Source organism: Eumetopias jubatus, unplaced genomic scaffold (genome assembly GCF_037043125.1).
Source record: "Eumetopias jubatus isolate StellerSeaLion01/CBP00866 unplaced genomic scaffold, mEumJub1_p1.0 scaffold_4, whole genome shotgun sequence".
Lineage (NCBI taxonomy): Eukaryota > Metazoa > Chordata > Mammalia > Carnivora > Otariidae > Eumetopias > Eumetopias jubatus.
The window spans coordinates 93,935,935-93,952,345 of NW_028274810.1; the positions used below are offsets into that span (position 1 = coordinate 93,935,935).

A 16,411-nucleotide genomic window follows, 5' to 3' on the forward strand; every position below is an offset into this window, starting at 1 on the left:
CAGCATGAAGGCAGCTCAGGTCCACGGGGACACCTAGCCACTGGCAGCAGAGGCTGAGCCCAAGCCCATCTCCGTCTTTACCAGCAGGTGATCCTCTCTGAGCCTGTTTCCTTGCTTGTAAAGGGGAATTAAGAGCACCTACTCCTGGGTCAGGGCTGGTAGATGCTTAAGTGACACAGTGTCCTGAAACAGGGGCCCGCAGCAGCCCACCTGGGGACAGCCCGTGGAAAAGGGAGGAGGTGAGCGGGCGCTGGAGAGTAAGTGAGCCTTCGGAAGAAGAAAGAAGAGGAAAAGATCTCCGCGTGGGCGCGTTTTGGAGGTTTGTGGACCGGAAGGAAGGAAGGAAACAGGTGCGTGTGTGGGAAGGAGCGAGGTGCAGGGATGAGGCGAAACAGGTCGGCTCGTTTTCTCTGCTAATGGGGAATTCAAGTTCCGAGAGGCGGTATTTAATTTAATTTGCTGTCTTTTATTTTGGTACATGCACCCAGAGGCCTGTGGGGATTGGGTGTATTTTTAATAAATCAGATAAATAAATCAATGGAAGACAGGGAGAGAGGAGGGAAGGAAGCAGCTTTCTGAGGATGCTGGTGCAGGTGGGAGGAGGGGGGAGGGTGCTGAGGAGGAGGGAGGGGAGCTGGGGGAGGGGGAGGGAGAAGTAGGGGGCACTGTGGCTAAGGGGAGAGGGAGGGGGGGCTGTGGGCAAGGCGGAGGGAGAGGTGGGGGTGGGAGAGAGGAAGGGGACGAAATGACGGACAGGGAGAATCTGTCAGAGTTTATAGCTCCAGCGAAGAACCTCATACGCACATAACAACCTGCTTTGGGTTTTTCCTTCTTTCTTTCTTTCTTTTTTTGAAAAGTGCTTCAAAAGCAAGTCTGTAATTTATACCAAAGAATTCTTTTAGGTTCTGACATCCCAGGAAAATATAAGATGCCTGGAATGTGGGGAATGAAGGGTCTTGTGTGTGTGTGTGGAGAGAGAGAGATGTCATTTACATTTATATCTATATTCAACCACAGAAATATATGAAATTGTGTATTTTATTGCCATATCTTAAACGGCAGGAGCAGGGAGGGGCAGGGGATGGGGAGTCTTCCCATAGCCCAGGGCTGTAAGGAGTCTTTCTTTGTGCCTTCTGGAAAAGAAATTGTTCTTTGGAGAAAAAGACCAGCTTGTCTGATGATAGGGAGGCCAGACCTCTTTAGGGTTCCAAAGGGGAAAACTCAGGGGCCATATCCTGCTCTCACCAACCGCTGGGTTTGAAATTGCCTTTTTATCTGTCTCCTTGGAACTACAAGGTGGAGGGAGGTGGGCCGCACCCCTGCCTATTGCACCACATGTGCCTCCCTCTATCTCTGCCCCACCTGTGCCTGGGTGCACCTGCCTATTTCTGTGTATTGGGTCTCTCTGCACCTGTTTACTGCCCTCCGTGTATTGGGTCTCTCTGCACCTGTTTACTGCCCTCCGTGTTTTGGGTCTCTCTGCACCTGTTTACTGCCCTGCCCTGAGATGCTGGGTCTGTCTGGGCCTATGTTCTGGGGTGAAGTTGGCCTGGGTTACCACATTGCATCCTGCCTGTGAGACAGTTCAGGGTCTAGAATGCCTCATCTCCCCACCTTGAACTCTAACCCTACCCATCCTCCACTCCAGCCCCAGTCCCTCACTAATCCTAGTGATGTATGAAACTCACAGGTGCAAAAGTTTTATCAATTCTCCTGGAGGAGGCCTGAGAGCATGTAGCCCCTGGGTTTCCAATGAGGATTCAGGGAACCCTAAGGGTTCCACACAGGTTCTTCAGGGGTCAATAAGGGCAACTTGCCCTTCCTTCACTTTTAAATGTTTTATACATGAGGCTTCATGTGTTTCAATGAGACCAAACAGGTCCCGTTGCTTCTAAAAAAGCTCAAAATTTGGGGGCACCTGGGTGGCTCAGTCCATTGAGCATCAGACTCTTGGTTTTGGCTCAGGTCAAGATTTCAGAGTCTTGAGATCAAGATCTGTGTAGGGCTCTGAGCTCAGCAGGGAGTCTGCTTGGGATTCTCTCTCCCCCCCCCTTTGCTCTGCCTGACCGCCCCCCAACTCGTGCGCTCTCTCTCGCTCTCTCTCTCTCTCAAATAAACAAATTTCTTTAAAGCTGAAAATTTTAGTATTGTCCACTCCCTAAACCTCCTTGCAGAACCTGAGGAGCAGAGGAGAATCTTTCCGCTCAAGGTCATTTAGTGCATGTGGCAGGGCAGGGGCTAGAACCCAGTTCTCCAGCTTGGTGTCCCCACCCCTCGAAGTCACCATGACAATAACTCGTTCGCTGGGCTGACAGACCTCAAAGCAGTTAGGTTGAGTCTAATACGGAGTTGGCCCATTCTCTCTCTTCTCTTCCTTCTGTCCTTCCCCCTGCTTCCCTCCACAGTGGACTTGGAGCTGGAGGCCATAGACTTGAGGCCCATGTCTGTCAAGAACACTGTGGGTGACTCTGGACATGTCCTTTCCCCTCTCTGGGTCTCATTTGTCTCCATCCTGCTCAATAACTGGGGCAGGAGTGTGCTCGATGCCAAGCTCCCCTAAAGACCCACTGTGCAGTTCTGGGACTCCAGGGTCCAGAAGAAATGGGGCTGTCTGTGCTGGGATCTTGGGAGCAAGGCAGACACATGGACACGGACACCTGGGGGGGGGGCTCAGGTGAGTGGACGGGGTCAGACCAGGGCGGATGGCACAGAGTTAACTTATGGAGACCACACCCTCTCTCCTTTATTCTGCAAAGTGGGCACCGTGGTACCACCTCCAGCTGGACAAGCTGCCGAGAAGGGTGGCCCAGCAGGGGCTGAGGAGGAGCTGGGCACTCCAGGGGTACTCACCATGGGCGCTGGTTTCCCGCCAGACACGATGCAGACCAGCGTGAAGTTCTGGGCTTGGTAGCGGCTGAAGGGGGCTGGCATGTCCGCGGCCAGCACTTCGATGGAGGTGGGGGGAGCTACCCAAGAGGGAAGCACAGCAAGACAGAGGTTTAATGGAAGATTTGGGAAGAGTTCACTGACGACCTAAGCCTGAGGAAGTGACGCTGTGCTGTGACCTGAGGAAGCAAGAGCAGCTGGAGGACAAGTGCGGCAGGGGGAGGGAACCACACATGCAAAGGTCTGCTGCATGTCGCCCCAGGGCAGGGGATGGTGGGAGGCAGGCTGGGGCAACGGGCGGCTGGGGGGGTGCACAAGGAGCGGGGGATGGGACAATGTGGCGCCCAGGGGGGCCGGGAGATATTCAGGGTGTGGAACAGAGCAGCTGATGGTCGGTTAGCGCTTGCGGTGGTATGCTGGGGCCAGGTCCTACCAGCTCATGAGACCCAAATGCACCCTTTTCAGGACTGTTGTCAAGCAGCTGATGGGCGGCTGGTAGCCTGAAATCGGCCACAGCAGGCGTCTTTACACCACGGAAATTGGCCGCCACTACAAATCAGGGCTTTCTGTGTGTTTCCTTCTTCTGCCCCAGCTCCCAGAGCGGGGGTTTCCCAGCACACCCCTGGTTATGAGTTTTCTCCTTTGTCCTGAGAGCAGTGGGGGTCCATTGAAGGTTTTTAGGCAAGAGCAGCAACACAATCTGAGTTGCATTTTGGAGACTGAAAACACAGAGGGTGACTCAGGAAAGACAGGCTGGGGATGGCAGGGAGCAGAATGAAGATGGTAGAGAGAGTAGATGACTTTGAGAGACATTTAGGGCCAAGGGCTGCTTCTTTCCTTTCTTTCTGGAAGTTGGCTTATTTGGGCTGGTCCTGCCTCCCACCGGCTCACTCTGCTCTGCTCACCTGCCACCCCTGGCTGATGCGACAAAGCCAGAGCTCCTGGGCACTGCGGGGTGTTGGAAAGGACACAGACGGAGCCATCGGGAACTCCTGGGTCCAAATCCCAGCCACGTCACCACACCTATATGTCCTTGGGCAAGTTACCAAAACCGTGAGCCTCAGTGCCCCAATTTGCTAAATGCGAGTCACACTGGGCAGACGTATGTGAAGGATGGGCCAGGTAGTAGATGGGAAAGGACTCAGCGCCGGGTAGGCATCTGCTCTTCTTGTGACTCCCACTATAATTTCCCCAGCCGCCTTGTGTTCAGCCAGGACAGGAGCTAGAATCTGAGAACTTCACTTGGGAAAGACTGTCCGTTTTGGCTTATCCAGCCTTGGGTCAAATGCGGAGGGGGAAGCAGAGAGAATGGATTGCCTTGGGTCTTTCCTTCCTGCAGGGGGTTTTCACTCTAGTTAGGTTTAATTAAGTTCAACAAACATTTCCTGACACCTACTCGGGGCCGGGCATGGCGCCAGGCTGTAGGCTCCCAGCCATGAAACACAGTGACGAGAAGCCCACAGGCTGGGGTTGGAGGGAGGGATGGTGACAGCCGCCTGGCAACTCTATTTTGAGGTCCTAGTGAAACGAAGCCAGGTATGAGCCATTCATTCATTCAGGCAACAGGCCCTGCTGTGCTATTGGCAAGGGAAGTGGAACGAACGGGAAACAATGAGAGAACAATAGATGCAGAATTGTAATTAAGTGTAAGATTGTAGGAAACAGATGGTAGTGGGGTAGGAATTCGGAGAGGGGAAACATACACCGGAACATGTTCATTACCCAGAAGTCCCAGAGTCTGCAATCTAACTTTTCTCGAACTCCAGCAAAACACCTGGGGCGCCACCGCAAGAGCCGACGATTGGCCAACACTTAGGAGCCAGGAGCTGTTCTAAGCTCTTAGTGTGGGTGAATTCATTTCATCCTCCCCATCAGCCTAAGAGGTGGGTTTATTTATTCCCATTTTACCGATGGCAAACTTAAAAGGTGCAGGAAATCGCCAGGGGTTCACAGAGTCAGGATTTGAACCCGAGCGCCCTGACTCTGACATGAGGCTGTGCCACCTCGGTGTTTGGAAAGAAGAAAGGAGCTCGTATTTACCTTTAGCCTTAAGTATGCACATCTGAGCCACCAGGAACACTCATTTACTGGCACAGCTCAGCCTTCATGGATGCCTTGTAATGCAGATCCCTCGGGAGCTCTCCTGTGGGTGGTTCCACTTACCTCGGCTACCCCAGTGACGAAGGGACCGTGCCAATTCAAGCTGTAGCATAAAACTCTGGTACCACTCGTGGTGTATGTGAAGGTATAAGTAAACCCTGCAAGAATCCTACAGGCTCAGAAATGGCAGGGTCACCTTCAATGTCACTCATTCTTTCTCACTTTCCTCGAGACCCTTAGAACCTTCCTTATAGGACAGCTTTGAGGAGCAGATGACAGGGTGCTTACAAGATGCCTGGCAGTGCAGTCTGATTTGCATCACCATTATCCGGGAGGTGGTACAGGGCAGGGGTTAAAACTGTGGGCTGTACATCAGACTACCCAGAGTTCAAGGACCAGCTGTACCACTTATGGGCTGTGTGACCTCAGGCGAGTGGTTTGACCTCTCTGAACCTCAAGTTCCTTATCCACAAAATGGAATTACAGGGTACCTGTGATGATTGGATGAAAGGTGTTTTGAAAGTGCACACAATATATGTCAGTTGCACTTATTAGCAGGGTTATTTACTAACATTCTTTCCTGAGGCTCCTTGCTACTGGCCCAGAGAATAAAAGGTCTCTACCTTTGGGGTACCCACAGTTTGGTGAGAAGACCAGAAGATGCCCTGGATTGACACCTTCCAACATAATAGTCAATTCACCCCATGTGGCTGTTGAGCACTTGAAATGTGGCTTTTTTGAGTTCCTCTGTGTAAGGGTAAATACGCACTGAATTTTGAAGACCATTTTAAAAAGAATGTTAAATATATCACTAATATTTTATATTGAAATATAAATTTCAGTATAAATTTTATATATTGAAACTATGGGCCCCACTGGATGTAATAATGTATTATTAAATTTAATTCACCTTTATATACTTTCTCAGTGTGGTGATTAGGAAACTCACAATTACAAATGTGGCTTGCATGATGTTTCTATTGGATAACACTGGTCTAGACCTTCCATTTTACAGGTAAGTAAACTGAGGCCAGAGAGAGGGAGAGATTTTCCTACAGTCACACTCTAAGTCAGTGGCAGAGCCTAGACGGGCACTCAGGACTTCCAAATCCTGGCCAGGGTTCTTTGCAGAGCACGAACGCCCCCCTTTCCCCGCAATGCGTGCATGCGCGTGCGCGCGCACACACACACACACACACACACACACACACACACACATCTGTGCATGCACACATCCCCATTCTGGAGATTTGCACCCACGTCACGCAGGCAGCCCACGCAGACCCTGATTGGGAGATGTGTTCCTGTCCCTCGTTATATTTCTGAGCAGGTGTTAGCAATATGTACAGTTAATCAAGCTCATAAGAAAATAACAGATTTCAGTTGTATGGACGATGACATAGCAGAGCTGCTAATATCAGCGTGGACAGCCCCAGCTTCCCACACTCTCCCCATCAACATATTCCTCAGTCTCTGTGTCTCAGGGAAATGTCACTCTGCATCTCGCCTCCTGTCTCCTGGTGGAGGGTTCTGGGTGCAGGCAGTCAGGGAGCTGTCTACACCTGGGAGCCCCTGGCTGTTTATGGATGCTTCCATCCACACATCACATCATCCTCTCCCCCTCCTCCTCCCCTTCCTGTCTCTGGACTAAGCACAGCACGCCTTCCCCCGGCTGCATCCTCATTCCCACCTCCCTCTCCGCCTCCACCCCCTTCCCCACTTGGGCCCCTTCCCATCCTCAGCCCGGCCCTCACTCTGTCTCCCCAACCCCATCTCCATGCTCATCTCCACGCCCGTCCCTCTTACAATCTCTGACCAAGGTCAAAGCAAGCACCCCCCGATGTGCCCCATGCCTGGGATAGATCCCATGGCCCCGGGAACAGCGTCCAGTCCAAGGCAGATGGGCAGCTGCAGGCACAGGTATAAATTCCATGCAACTTCCTGGACAAGAACAATCCCGAGTTCCAATCTGGGCTCCAGAACCAGCAGTATAAAGCCGGCCACCGGGCTGTGATCCATGTGCATATAATGGCAAAGAATCAACACAGACCCCTGGCTGGTCGGTCTCCCCCTCCCCCACTCTTCTGTGACATGTCCAGGGCACCCACCAAAAGCATCTCATTGCTGTGGACTCTGAGGACGTGTCTTCCGAGGTGTCTGTGCTGGTGCAGTGCTCTCCTGGGGGGCGATGGGTGGGGGAACGCCCACTTGCACCATTTACCCGTAATGACCCTCCTCAGGGGAGGAGACACGGAGCAGGTATATTTGGATTGGGGAGGGGATACATGGCAGCAGTCCTGGTGGTGAGAATCTAGACTTGAGCAGAGCTTCAGAATTGACAAGCCACTTCCAGACACACGGCCAGCCCTGGGCAGGGGGAAGCCCCTCGGCTCTACACATCTATGGTCAAACAAAGACCACACACCATAAAACACCCCTGAATCCCCGGAGCCCAAGTCAAGCCAGCCAACTTCCCGGTTTTGTTTGACTTTGTCTTAAGCAGAGAGGATTGCGCCTGGAAGTTTCCTGGACCAATTTTTGTCTAGCGTCAGGAAAGGTAACGCAGCTCCCCGGCTGCTTCAGCCAACCTCTGCTGCCCCATTCCTCCGCCGGCCAGGGCGGGAGGGCCTGCGGTTGTTTTATTCTTGACAGTTAACATCGACACAGGGAGGTAATGGTCGGGTGATCAGTTTTATGAAGTTAACTCTGAAATATTGCCTGTCTTTTATCTTGAAAGCAGAACTTGTTTTGGTCATCGTAACTCACTTTGAAGACAATGTGATGGTTCTCGGCTCTGTAAATCATCCTGTGGCCTTTGAAATTTGGGAACACAAACCTGTCCTTCCACAAACCCCAGCAGGCCTGTGTCGAACTGCATCTACTGGAGTTAAAGTCTCTCCCCACCCGTGAGGTCCTCCCCGGCCCCTGGCTCAGAGTCACACCAAGGGTCCAGCGCAGGCTCTGTACCAACATCCCACGGGACCATGGGCAAGTCCACTGACCCACCAGGCGCCAGTCTTCCCATCTGTAAAATGGTTTCAATAAAACCTACCCTGCTAATGTTTCCGCTTCCAGGATTGAGAGGAGAAGCAAAAGAGAAAATGGACACAAAGTGTCCATAAGGACAACAAAGTGCTGTACAAACAGAAAGGATTATGCGTATGACCCCTTCGACTGCCCACACCCCTCCCTGGGCTGAAGGAGCTCCTTTCCCTTCCAGGAGTGGCCAGTGTCTAGAGGAGGGGATCACCTCTCCTATTCCCTGGGTCCCACGGTGTGACGGTGCAGAGCACACTCCTGCTCTGAGTGTCATTTATCATGGGGTGGTAATCAATTAGATTTGGGGAGGGGTGGGGGAAGAAAAAGACAAGTTCAAAATTATATTATTTGCAAAAATCCATTCTTTCCTCTCAGCATGCCTGCTCTATTGACTGCCTTCCTTTCAATCAGCAACCATCATTATACCGCATTTCCAAAAAAAAGAAAAAAGAAAAAAGAAAGCCACCCTCAACATAGAAGTGTCTGTGCATGAATATAAATGTCCCTCCACATTCCCTATTTTAATTTCTTCCCTTTTTTGGGGGGGTCCCCCATTTCAGTTTCTTTCCATCCTCTCTACCGGTCTCTCCCACTTCCCTAAGGTGCCGCTCAAAGGAACACCTCCTCCAGGCTGCCACCCTGCTCCAGCCACACTGAGCTGCCCAAGGTTCCCTCCGCACCTCGCTCGCCTCCCCTGTGCCCTGCACAAATCAGTCCTTCTGCTGGTTAACTCCGCCTCTTCCTTTAGGGCTGACCTTAAGTGCTGCCTCCTCCAGGCAGTCTTCTAGGACTTCACCAGACTGGGTTAGGGCTTATCCTCTGGATGTCTGGAGCATTCTGCTCCTGTCATTCACACTGGTGCTTGTCATTCTGTCCTGGGTCCACGTCTGTTTCTCCACGAGACTGTGCTCCTCGAAGTCTGGAGCTTTGTTTTTCTTCCACCTAACCTCAGAGCTAGGCACAGGCCTGCCACACAGCAGTTCAAGTTCAAATCCTGTTTCCTTCCTTCCTTCGTCAGGCACATAGCCCGTTTGTGGAAGTAATCCCATGAGACCTTATAATGCTATGGACCCTGCCTTGCCTTGACCAAGGCCATCACCCCATCACCATGCCCCAAACACACTGAGAATTTGGGGGGGTGGTCCATGAATACCCTAAGCTCCTTCGAACCCCAGGGCCTCTGCATTTGCTGCTGACTTCCGCTTAGTTTTTTGCACGGTGGGTCTTGCTCATCTGCCAAGTATCAGCTCAAATGTCACCTCCCAATCTAAGCTGGGTCCCCTGTTTATTCTCTGTCATAGCGCTCTGCCATTTCTTCACAAAGCACATCATAATGTTCAATTATTTCATATATCAGTTTGCATCTGGTCTTCTTCTCTGACACCCCCGCTAGAATGTGAGCACCAGGAGGGCAGGGGAGCTTCCTGTCTATGGTCACATCCCAAGCGCCGGACACACAAGGATTCGCTCAAAAAATACTTGTCACATGAATGAGTGAAAGAGTGGGGGGGAGGGACCCAAGCATCGCGCCCTCCCATCCCTGCCCCATTTGGAAAGGGCTGAAATCTCTGGCCCCTCCCAAGACCCTCCCTCCTAGCAGAAGCCCAAGGAGGAGGAGGCAGACCCCACCCGTGGGAGGGGGACTCCAGCAAGAAAAAGAGAGGGGAAAAAGCACAACTCTTTGGTTTATGGGAAAATTAAATATTGAACTGAGTAGTAACAACAGCCAAGGGAAAAACAACCTGACAAAAAATCCCCAAATGGGGCCACCATCAGTGACAAGAGAGAGAAACGCAGCATCTGGGCTCATATGGGCTGCAACGGGCCCGCTATGTGGCAGCTGCCGACCAGAGCCCACCGCCCCCTCCAATTTGACAGTGGGCGGGAGCCCAGGGGCTGAGGCAATGGTGAGGGACCTGGGTCTAGGTCATCACCAGTGTGGGCGGCCACTGCCTGGGACCCTCCCTGCCTGGGGATGGGGGGCCCCTCTGAGTGGACAGGGGTCACGGGGGAACCTCCAGCAGCTGCAGGCGTAATCCACCCACCCGTTTCCCCTCGGCGGGAGCTCGCGGCCAACACCCGTTCACCTGCCTCGCCTCTCCCCTGGCTGGTATTGTGCTTTGGCAGTGGTAGAAGACGAAGTTAACAACCCCAGCTGGAGGCTCTGGCTGACTGCTCTGGGGGAGCGGGGGAGCGGGGGGGAGCAGGGGGCTGCAGCATGTGAAGCGGAGAATCGGTGAGGTTGGGCAGAGTGCGCTCCAACTCCGGTTACTGCTGATAGAGAAATAAAATCCCGCACACACACTCACACACACACTCACACACACACACACACACACACGCACACTCTCAAAGGGGTGATGGTGGGGAGAACAGGCCACAGGTTTTAGTGTTGGATCTGGATTTGTATTCCGGTGCAAAATAGTAGACTATACCCTTAACCTGGTGGCTCTCAAAGTGTGTTTCCTGGGCCAGCAGCACCGGCCTTACCTGGAGCTTGTGTAAATTCCCTAGCCCGCTTCTAGACCCCCTGAATCAGAACCCGAGGGAGAGAGGGGGGATGTGCAGAGGGAGGGTCCAGCCATCTGAAGCCTTCCGGAAGATTCTAATGCAAGCTCAGTGTGAGAACCACTCTTTTTGACTTTTATGAGCCTCCGTCTGTTCACCCCGAAGTTAGGGGTAATAAGATCCACTCGGTGGTGGTGTTCTGGGCACCAAGGACTTGGTCCACAGTAGGTGTTCAGTGAACGGTGGAAATTATTACTGGCTGGGAGAGCAAGACCCAGGGGAATTAGTGAACCTCAGTCGGCTGCTCCTGGCCCAGCAGACAGGCCAAGGGTAGAACCCTCTGGAGACTCCAGCTCTCTGCACTGAGTCAAAGGACCTCAAATCCCCAAAGGCGCCTCCCCCTTCACAAGTGGATCAACTCTGGGTTCAGGCCTTGATTGGCTGCCTCTCAGCGCCCCCAGTTTTCTGAGTGGCCTCCTAGGCCGCCAGTCCCATGTGGGCCCTCCCCATGCCTGGGGGTGCCTGGCTGGAGGCAGTCAGCCCAGCTGCCTCTCTGCAGCCGCTCAGCCCCTCCACGCCATTGTCGTTTATGTGGCAATAGAGCCAATGTGTTCAGGTCCATGATAGGTGCCATTTCTGCAGAGATGAAATCTATGGGGTGTGACATGAATCCGTTTTAAATAGCAGCAAGGCTGGCTATTTGGAGGATGTTTTCAATGTATCCCAGAGGTATATATTACACACATGGGCGATTTCACCAGGTGCCATATTTGCAGCTTTATGAAAGATGCCTGTGGAAGCCTGCGGAAGCCTGGGGAGGGAGGCCCTAGTAAGTGGGGAAGCACGTTCAAGATCTGGCCAGGGGCAGCGGCACCCAGCTCAGGTTCCTCCTGCTCAAGTTCAAGTTCAGCCTGCTCTATACTTATCTCCCACCACCCCACGCCCACCGGAGAGCAGTGGGCTGGAGCTTGGAGACCTCCCTTTTTCCCTCAGCAAAACCTCTGTCCATTCCAGCAGAACTGAACTGAACTCCAAGCACTGGGACCTTTGTGTTGTGCGGTTCAGAACAGGGCTCACCCTTGACCTTGCCTGCCCAGGGCCTGGGGCTCCTGGCCCTGAAGTACCACTCTCCTGTCCACAGTCAGTGCAACCCTTAGGCTGCTGCTAGCTTTCTGGTCTCATCCACAGAGCGAGGATGACACTGGTGTCACTGGTCTATGCGGGGCACTTGTGGGGACTGAAGAACATGGCAGGTGCCATCCCAGCCAAGCTCCCAGCAGAACCACAGCTCCCGCACCCCGCCCATTCACCTGCCCCCCTACCACCAACTCAGAGCCCTCTTTTCCAGCAGGAGATTTCCCCGGGGGCCTCTGCAGCTGAGTCTCCCTTCTCTCTTAGCATCTCAGGATTGATTTCCTGAGTCAGAAGGCAGGGAAATCATTCTTGCCACTTGCTTCTCATAAAGCAAATTCCGGAGGGGAGACAAGGCGGGAAGGGAGGGGAGGAGCTGTGGAGAAGGGGCATTTGGTGGGATGGGGACTGTGCCTGTTTTCTCCCTGACATTTTATGATGAAAATTTTCAAACCTAGGAAGAAGTTCAAATAACTGTCCAAGGACCATTCCCGAACCCACCGCCTGGGTTCTAGGATGAACATTTAATTGTACTTGTTTCGTCGCGCATCTGTGAGATGGTGTCTTTTTAAAGAACTGGGAGAGGCAGAGTCAAACTTCATTCCCAACAGGACCAACTCTTGGCCGGGGTGGAGGGACTTGATTTGGGGGAGTTCGTCTCAGAGATCCGGCACACGTGGCCTCTCCCACTGGCCTTGCTGGGGCCCCAACTCTGACCCGTCTAACCTCATCCCTCCCCAAGTTCATCCCCACCTCGGTTCTCTCATCTGTAAAATGGGGATTGCAACAGTACTTAGTCACAGGCGCTAATACCTAGTCACAGTACCGATGAGTCACAGTACCTGTGGCGATGAGCCACAGGGCCATTGTGAGGATGAGCTGAGCTCACATTTGTGAAGTGCCTTGCCGGACGCCTGGTGCGGGCGAGCGCATATTCCCACTGGCCATCTTATTTGTAAACAGCAACCTCCATCCCTGGCCTGGAACAGCGGTTGGCCTTTGCTGGCACTTCTTAACTCTGGCCGCTGGCTTGGGAGCTCCTCGTGCCAGGCATGCGGGTTCGTCCGGCTGCAATTCTCAGCCAGTGTGTGCTGAGTTGATGTTTGCAGGGGGACTGGAAGGGGGCGGATTTGCACCCGGAGTTGATGGCCCACTGGGTCCCCAGGCACATAGTGGGTGGGGGTGAAGGGTGGGGAGGGCACTTGCCCGTCATCTGTGCTCATGGTGGTCACTCTGGGGCAGGGTCCATGCTAAATGCTTTAATGCATTAGAGCCCCACAGAACCCAGAAAGTAGGGGTAATTATCCCCATTTTACGGAGGCAGAAACTGAGGTGTTCAAAGGCAGTGATCCACCGCTATTCAGCCGGCAAGGACCAAGGCTAGCTCTTAAACTGTGTCTGGCTTAAGTGCCCAGCCCAGGCTCACGACCCTGCACCGCCTGGCCCTGCGTCTCACGTGCTGTGGGGCTTTCTCTCAAAGCATTGGTTTCCTCTGCAATGCAGTGACAGGGCTGGACCCCGTCACCGCTCACATCCGTGGCTCTGAGTGAAGCAGGTCTGGAGGGAAGCTACAGAGGAGGGTTCAAGGTGACCAGCTGTGAGGCAGTGGGACTGGTCAGCAGAGAAGGGCCAGCCCCACCCCCTTCACAGGGGTCCTCAGGAGTAGGGGGCTCTCCTCTGATGGGGCCTGGGTTGTGTCTGTCCCCAGCCTATGAGGCCCAGCCATATAGCACCTCCTCTATGAGGCTCTCCTGATGCCTCCTCCTGGAGGAGACCCTCCCCCTGGGAACCCCCACAGCCCTTAGCTTGCACCCTAGTCCTCCCCCCGCCCCCCCAACTTATTTTCCTCCTGGTGGATTCTGGAAACCTGTGCTCTTCTCTGGCTCCCTCATCCTTCAGGGACTCCTGCGGAGCAGACACGGGGTCTCATATCCTTCCGTTGTCCCCAGAACCTAGAGGTCAGTCTCCAGATGCAGAGACAGGGGCTGAGAATCTCCACGTGTCACTCACTAGCCACGGGATCGCGGGGCAGTGGCTTCATCTCTCTGAGCCTCAGGCTCCTCATCTATAAAATGGGGAGAACTCCAAGCACTCCCTCAGCAGCATGCACGGGCATCAAACAGAAGGCTCATAAGGCACCTAGGACAATGTCTGGCACATAATAAGCCCTCAGTCAGTGCTAGCTTTGCCATGAAGATGGTCGTGATTATTAGGATTATTTGTTTTTAAGATTATCACTCCCGGGGAGTGAGTGAGGTAATCTCGCCTCCTCAGGGACAGATGGGGAAACTGAGTGCAGGGGTGCCCTGCCAGTTGGCAGCAGAGACAGGACGGCTGACTCCCAGGCCAACCCAACCTGGTGTGTGGAGTTGGTCTCAGTTTCCCCTTTCCATACGGGAGGTTGTGGGATCCCTCCAATCTCCCTAGAAGAGGCTGCAGGTGCCAGACACTGCTCCAGGGGCCAGCTCACTATTGCCCTGCCCTCCCTCCCAGCCTGGACACAGCTCTGTTAACACCTGTACCGTCAGACTCATGCCTCTCCTTAAATCACTGGGCCTGAGGCACTGCAGTTTCAACAGCCACATATCACTTGTAATTAAGGGACCTGTTCCAGGGAGGGGAAGTTTACCTTCTGCCAGAGACACTAAACCCAGCTCCCGGTGGTGGAGGGGATAAGGCATCGCACGGACCTAACACTTGTCAAGGTTTAATGATGCACCTGCTGGCCGGCTCCAGTGAGGCCCAGGAGGCTGGAGCCGAGAGGGGCAGAGAGGCAACCGTGGGACAAGAACGGAGCCCCCTGGTCTGTGGGACACCGCAGGTCACGGGAACAGGTGACGGCCTTGGGGAGGGGCGGGGGAAGGTGGCAGCCTCAAGAGGGCACAGCGAGCCATTCTGTGAGAGGCTATAATGGAGGCTCTTTAGCCACGCGGTCTGGGTTTGAATACAAGCTCTGCAACTCGCTTGCTGGGTGACCTTGGGCAAGCTACTTAACCTCTCTGGGCCAGGTTTCTCGTCATCAAAATGGGAATGATACAGGTACCTACCTCCTAGAGTAGTGAGGATTAAATGAATTAATATATTTAATATACTGGAGCCAGGTTTGGCCCCCTGTAGCTGCAAAATTCACCTTTATTCTAGCATATACCCTGGCTGTTCCACATGAAGAGGAATCTCTCAGTCATTCCCCCAAAGCAAGTACCCGCACAGCGGGGATTTATAATGTCAGTTGAAGCATGAACAATGAATGGGCGGATGGTGTCTTCTCTCACAGAAAGGCTGGTGACACTAGCTCGGTGGCCCTATGGACAAGACGCACACACCAGTACATGCTGCTTGATGAAGCTGCCTGCCCCTTCCAGCCTTCCTTACCGGTCAGAGAGGTCACGTAGTTTTCCAAATCACACCCGATGTGCCCTTTGGAGGCCTTGTCTCCACCCCGGCTGAGGGTCTCAGCTCCCCACAGAGGAAGGCATCAGAGAATGTTTGGGTTCGTGCTCTAGACTTCCCTTCATGAGCAGACTCAGCTTTCTCTTTTGTAAAATGGGGATACTGATCTTGCTGACTTCCCAGATGGCTGAGCTGACAGGGCAGCCCAAATATTCCATGCTGTCCCTGTTGAGAGGAGTGCTGGCCTCTGGCCTAGGCCCATATGGCTTCCATATTGCCCCCCACTCAGAGAGGAGCGACGTCCCCCCTTCCCCCTGGCAGCCTCATGTAGAGGGAAAACTGGGGACTCTTCCTTCCAGCAGACCTGAGCTCAGATCCCAGCCCGCTCACTGCTGTGGAATGTTCGGAAGGTTCTCCACCCTCTCTGAGCAGTGCATAGTGCCCACTGTCACTGAGGTGGCATGGGGCCAGCCTGCGGGGGAGAGACTAGAGGTGGGACTGGGTAATGGAATGTGCTGGGCCTGTTGCTGAGTGTGCCGTGGGCGGCCGTCCAGGGCATGCCTCCTTTGCAGGGCCATGTTCAGACAGGGAGGGATAGAGGATTCTAGAAGCCTGTCCACGAGGTGGTCAGCAGGCTCGGGCCTTTGGGGTTGAAGTGGGAAGTGACCGTCCTTGGTCGATGACCCAGTTAGCTCCAAAGTGCTCCTCCGAGCTCCAAACCCATCTGTCTGGCCCCTGTGAACTGGCTCTTAGCCAGTGACCCGAGCTAGCGGCAGGCCAGCGGGCGGGCAGGCGGGCAGAGTGAGTATCCTTTCTCCGGGTCCCTGGCCAGGTGGAGGCTCTCCAGGCACTTAAGTGTGCTGTCTCTGAACATGCTCTGATGTCCATCCTGGACAGCCCTGGCCACCCCGGCCCCAGTCCTTCGGCCTCCAAGCCCTGCCAGCTTTCTCAGGCCCCTGCTGCCCATCATGCTGTCCCCTCAGAAGCTCCGAGCAGGGAGGAGGCCTCTCCACCCCAAAGCCCATCTCCTGCAGTCACCGTCTGCTGAGCGAGACCATAGGTCTCACCGGTGGCTTCTCAGGGACTGTCTCTGTCCAGGGCCGGGACCCGCCATGTCCTCCCCATCTGCTCCCATCTTTCCGAATGGTCCCCATGTCCTGTGGCTTCTGTCTGGAAAGGCCTCACATGTCCAGCCTCTACGGCCCAAGCCCTGGACTGGCTGGGGCCGTCTCTCCCCCTCCGCTGCCTGCCCTGCCCTCGGAAGGCCGCCAGCCGTCTCTATCCACCGTCCTCAACAGCCCCGTGGGCCAGGGACCTTCACGGCCCCGTTTCCAAATGACGTAACTGACGTTGGGGA

General features: G+C 54.0%; 1 protein-coding gene across 1 annotated transcript in view; it reads right to left on the minus strand.

Moving 5' to 3' along the window:
• The window catches only part of IGSF21 (immunoglobin superfamily member 21), a 234,813-nt gene that overhangs the window by 11,492 nt on the left and 206,910 nt on the right, over window positions 1-16,411 (minus strand). The window contains exon 5 of the mRNA XM_028108599.2: window positions 2,851-2,966. Within this exon, the coding sequence (XP_027964400.2) occupies window positions 2,851-2,966 (116 nt within the window). The remainder of the gene's footprint in view (window positions 1-2,850; window positions 2,967-16,411) is intronic.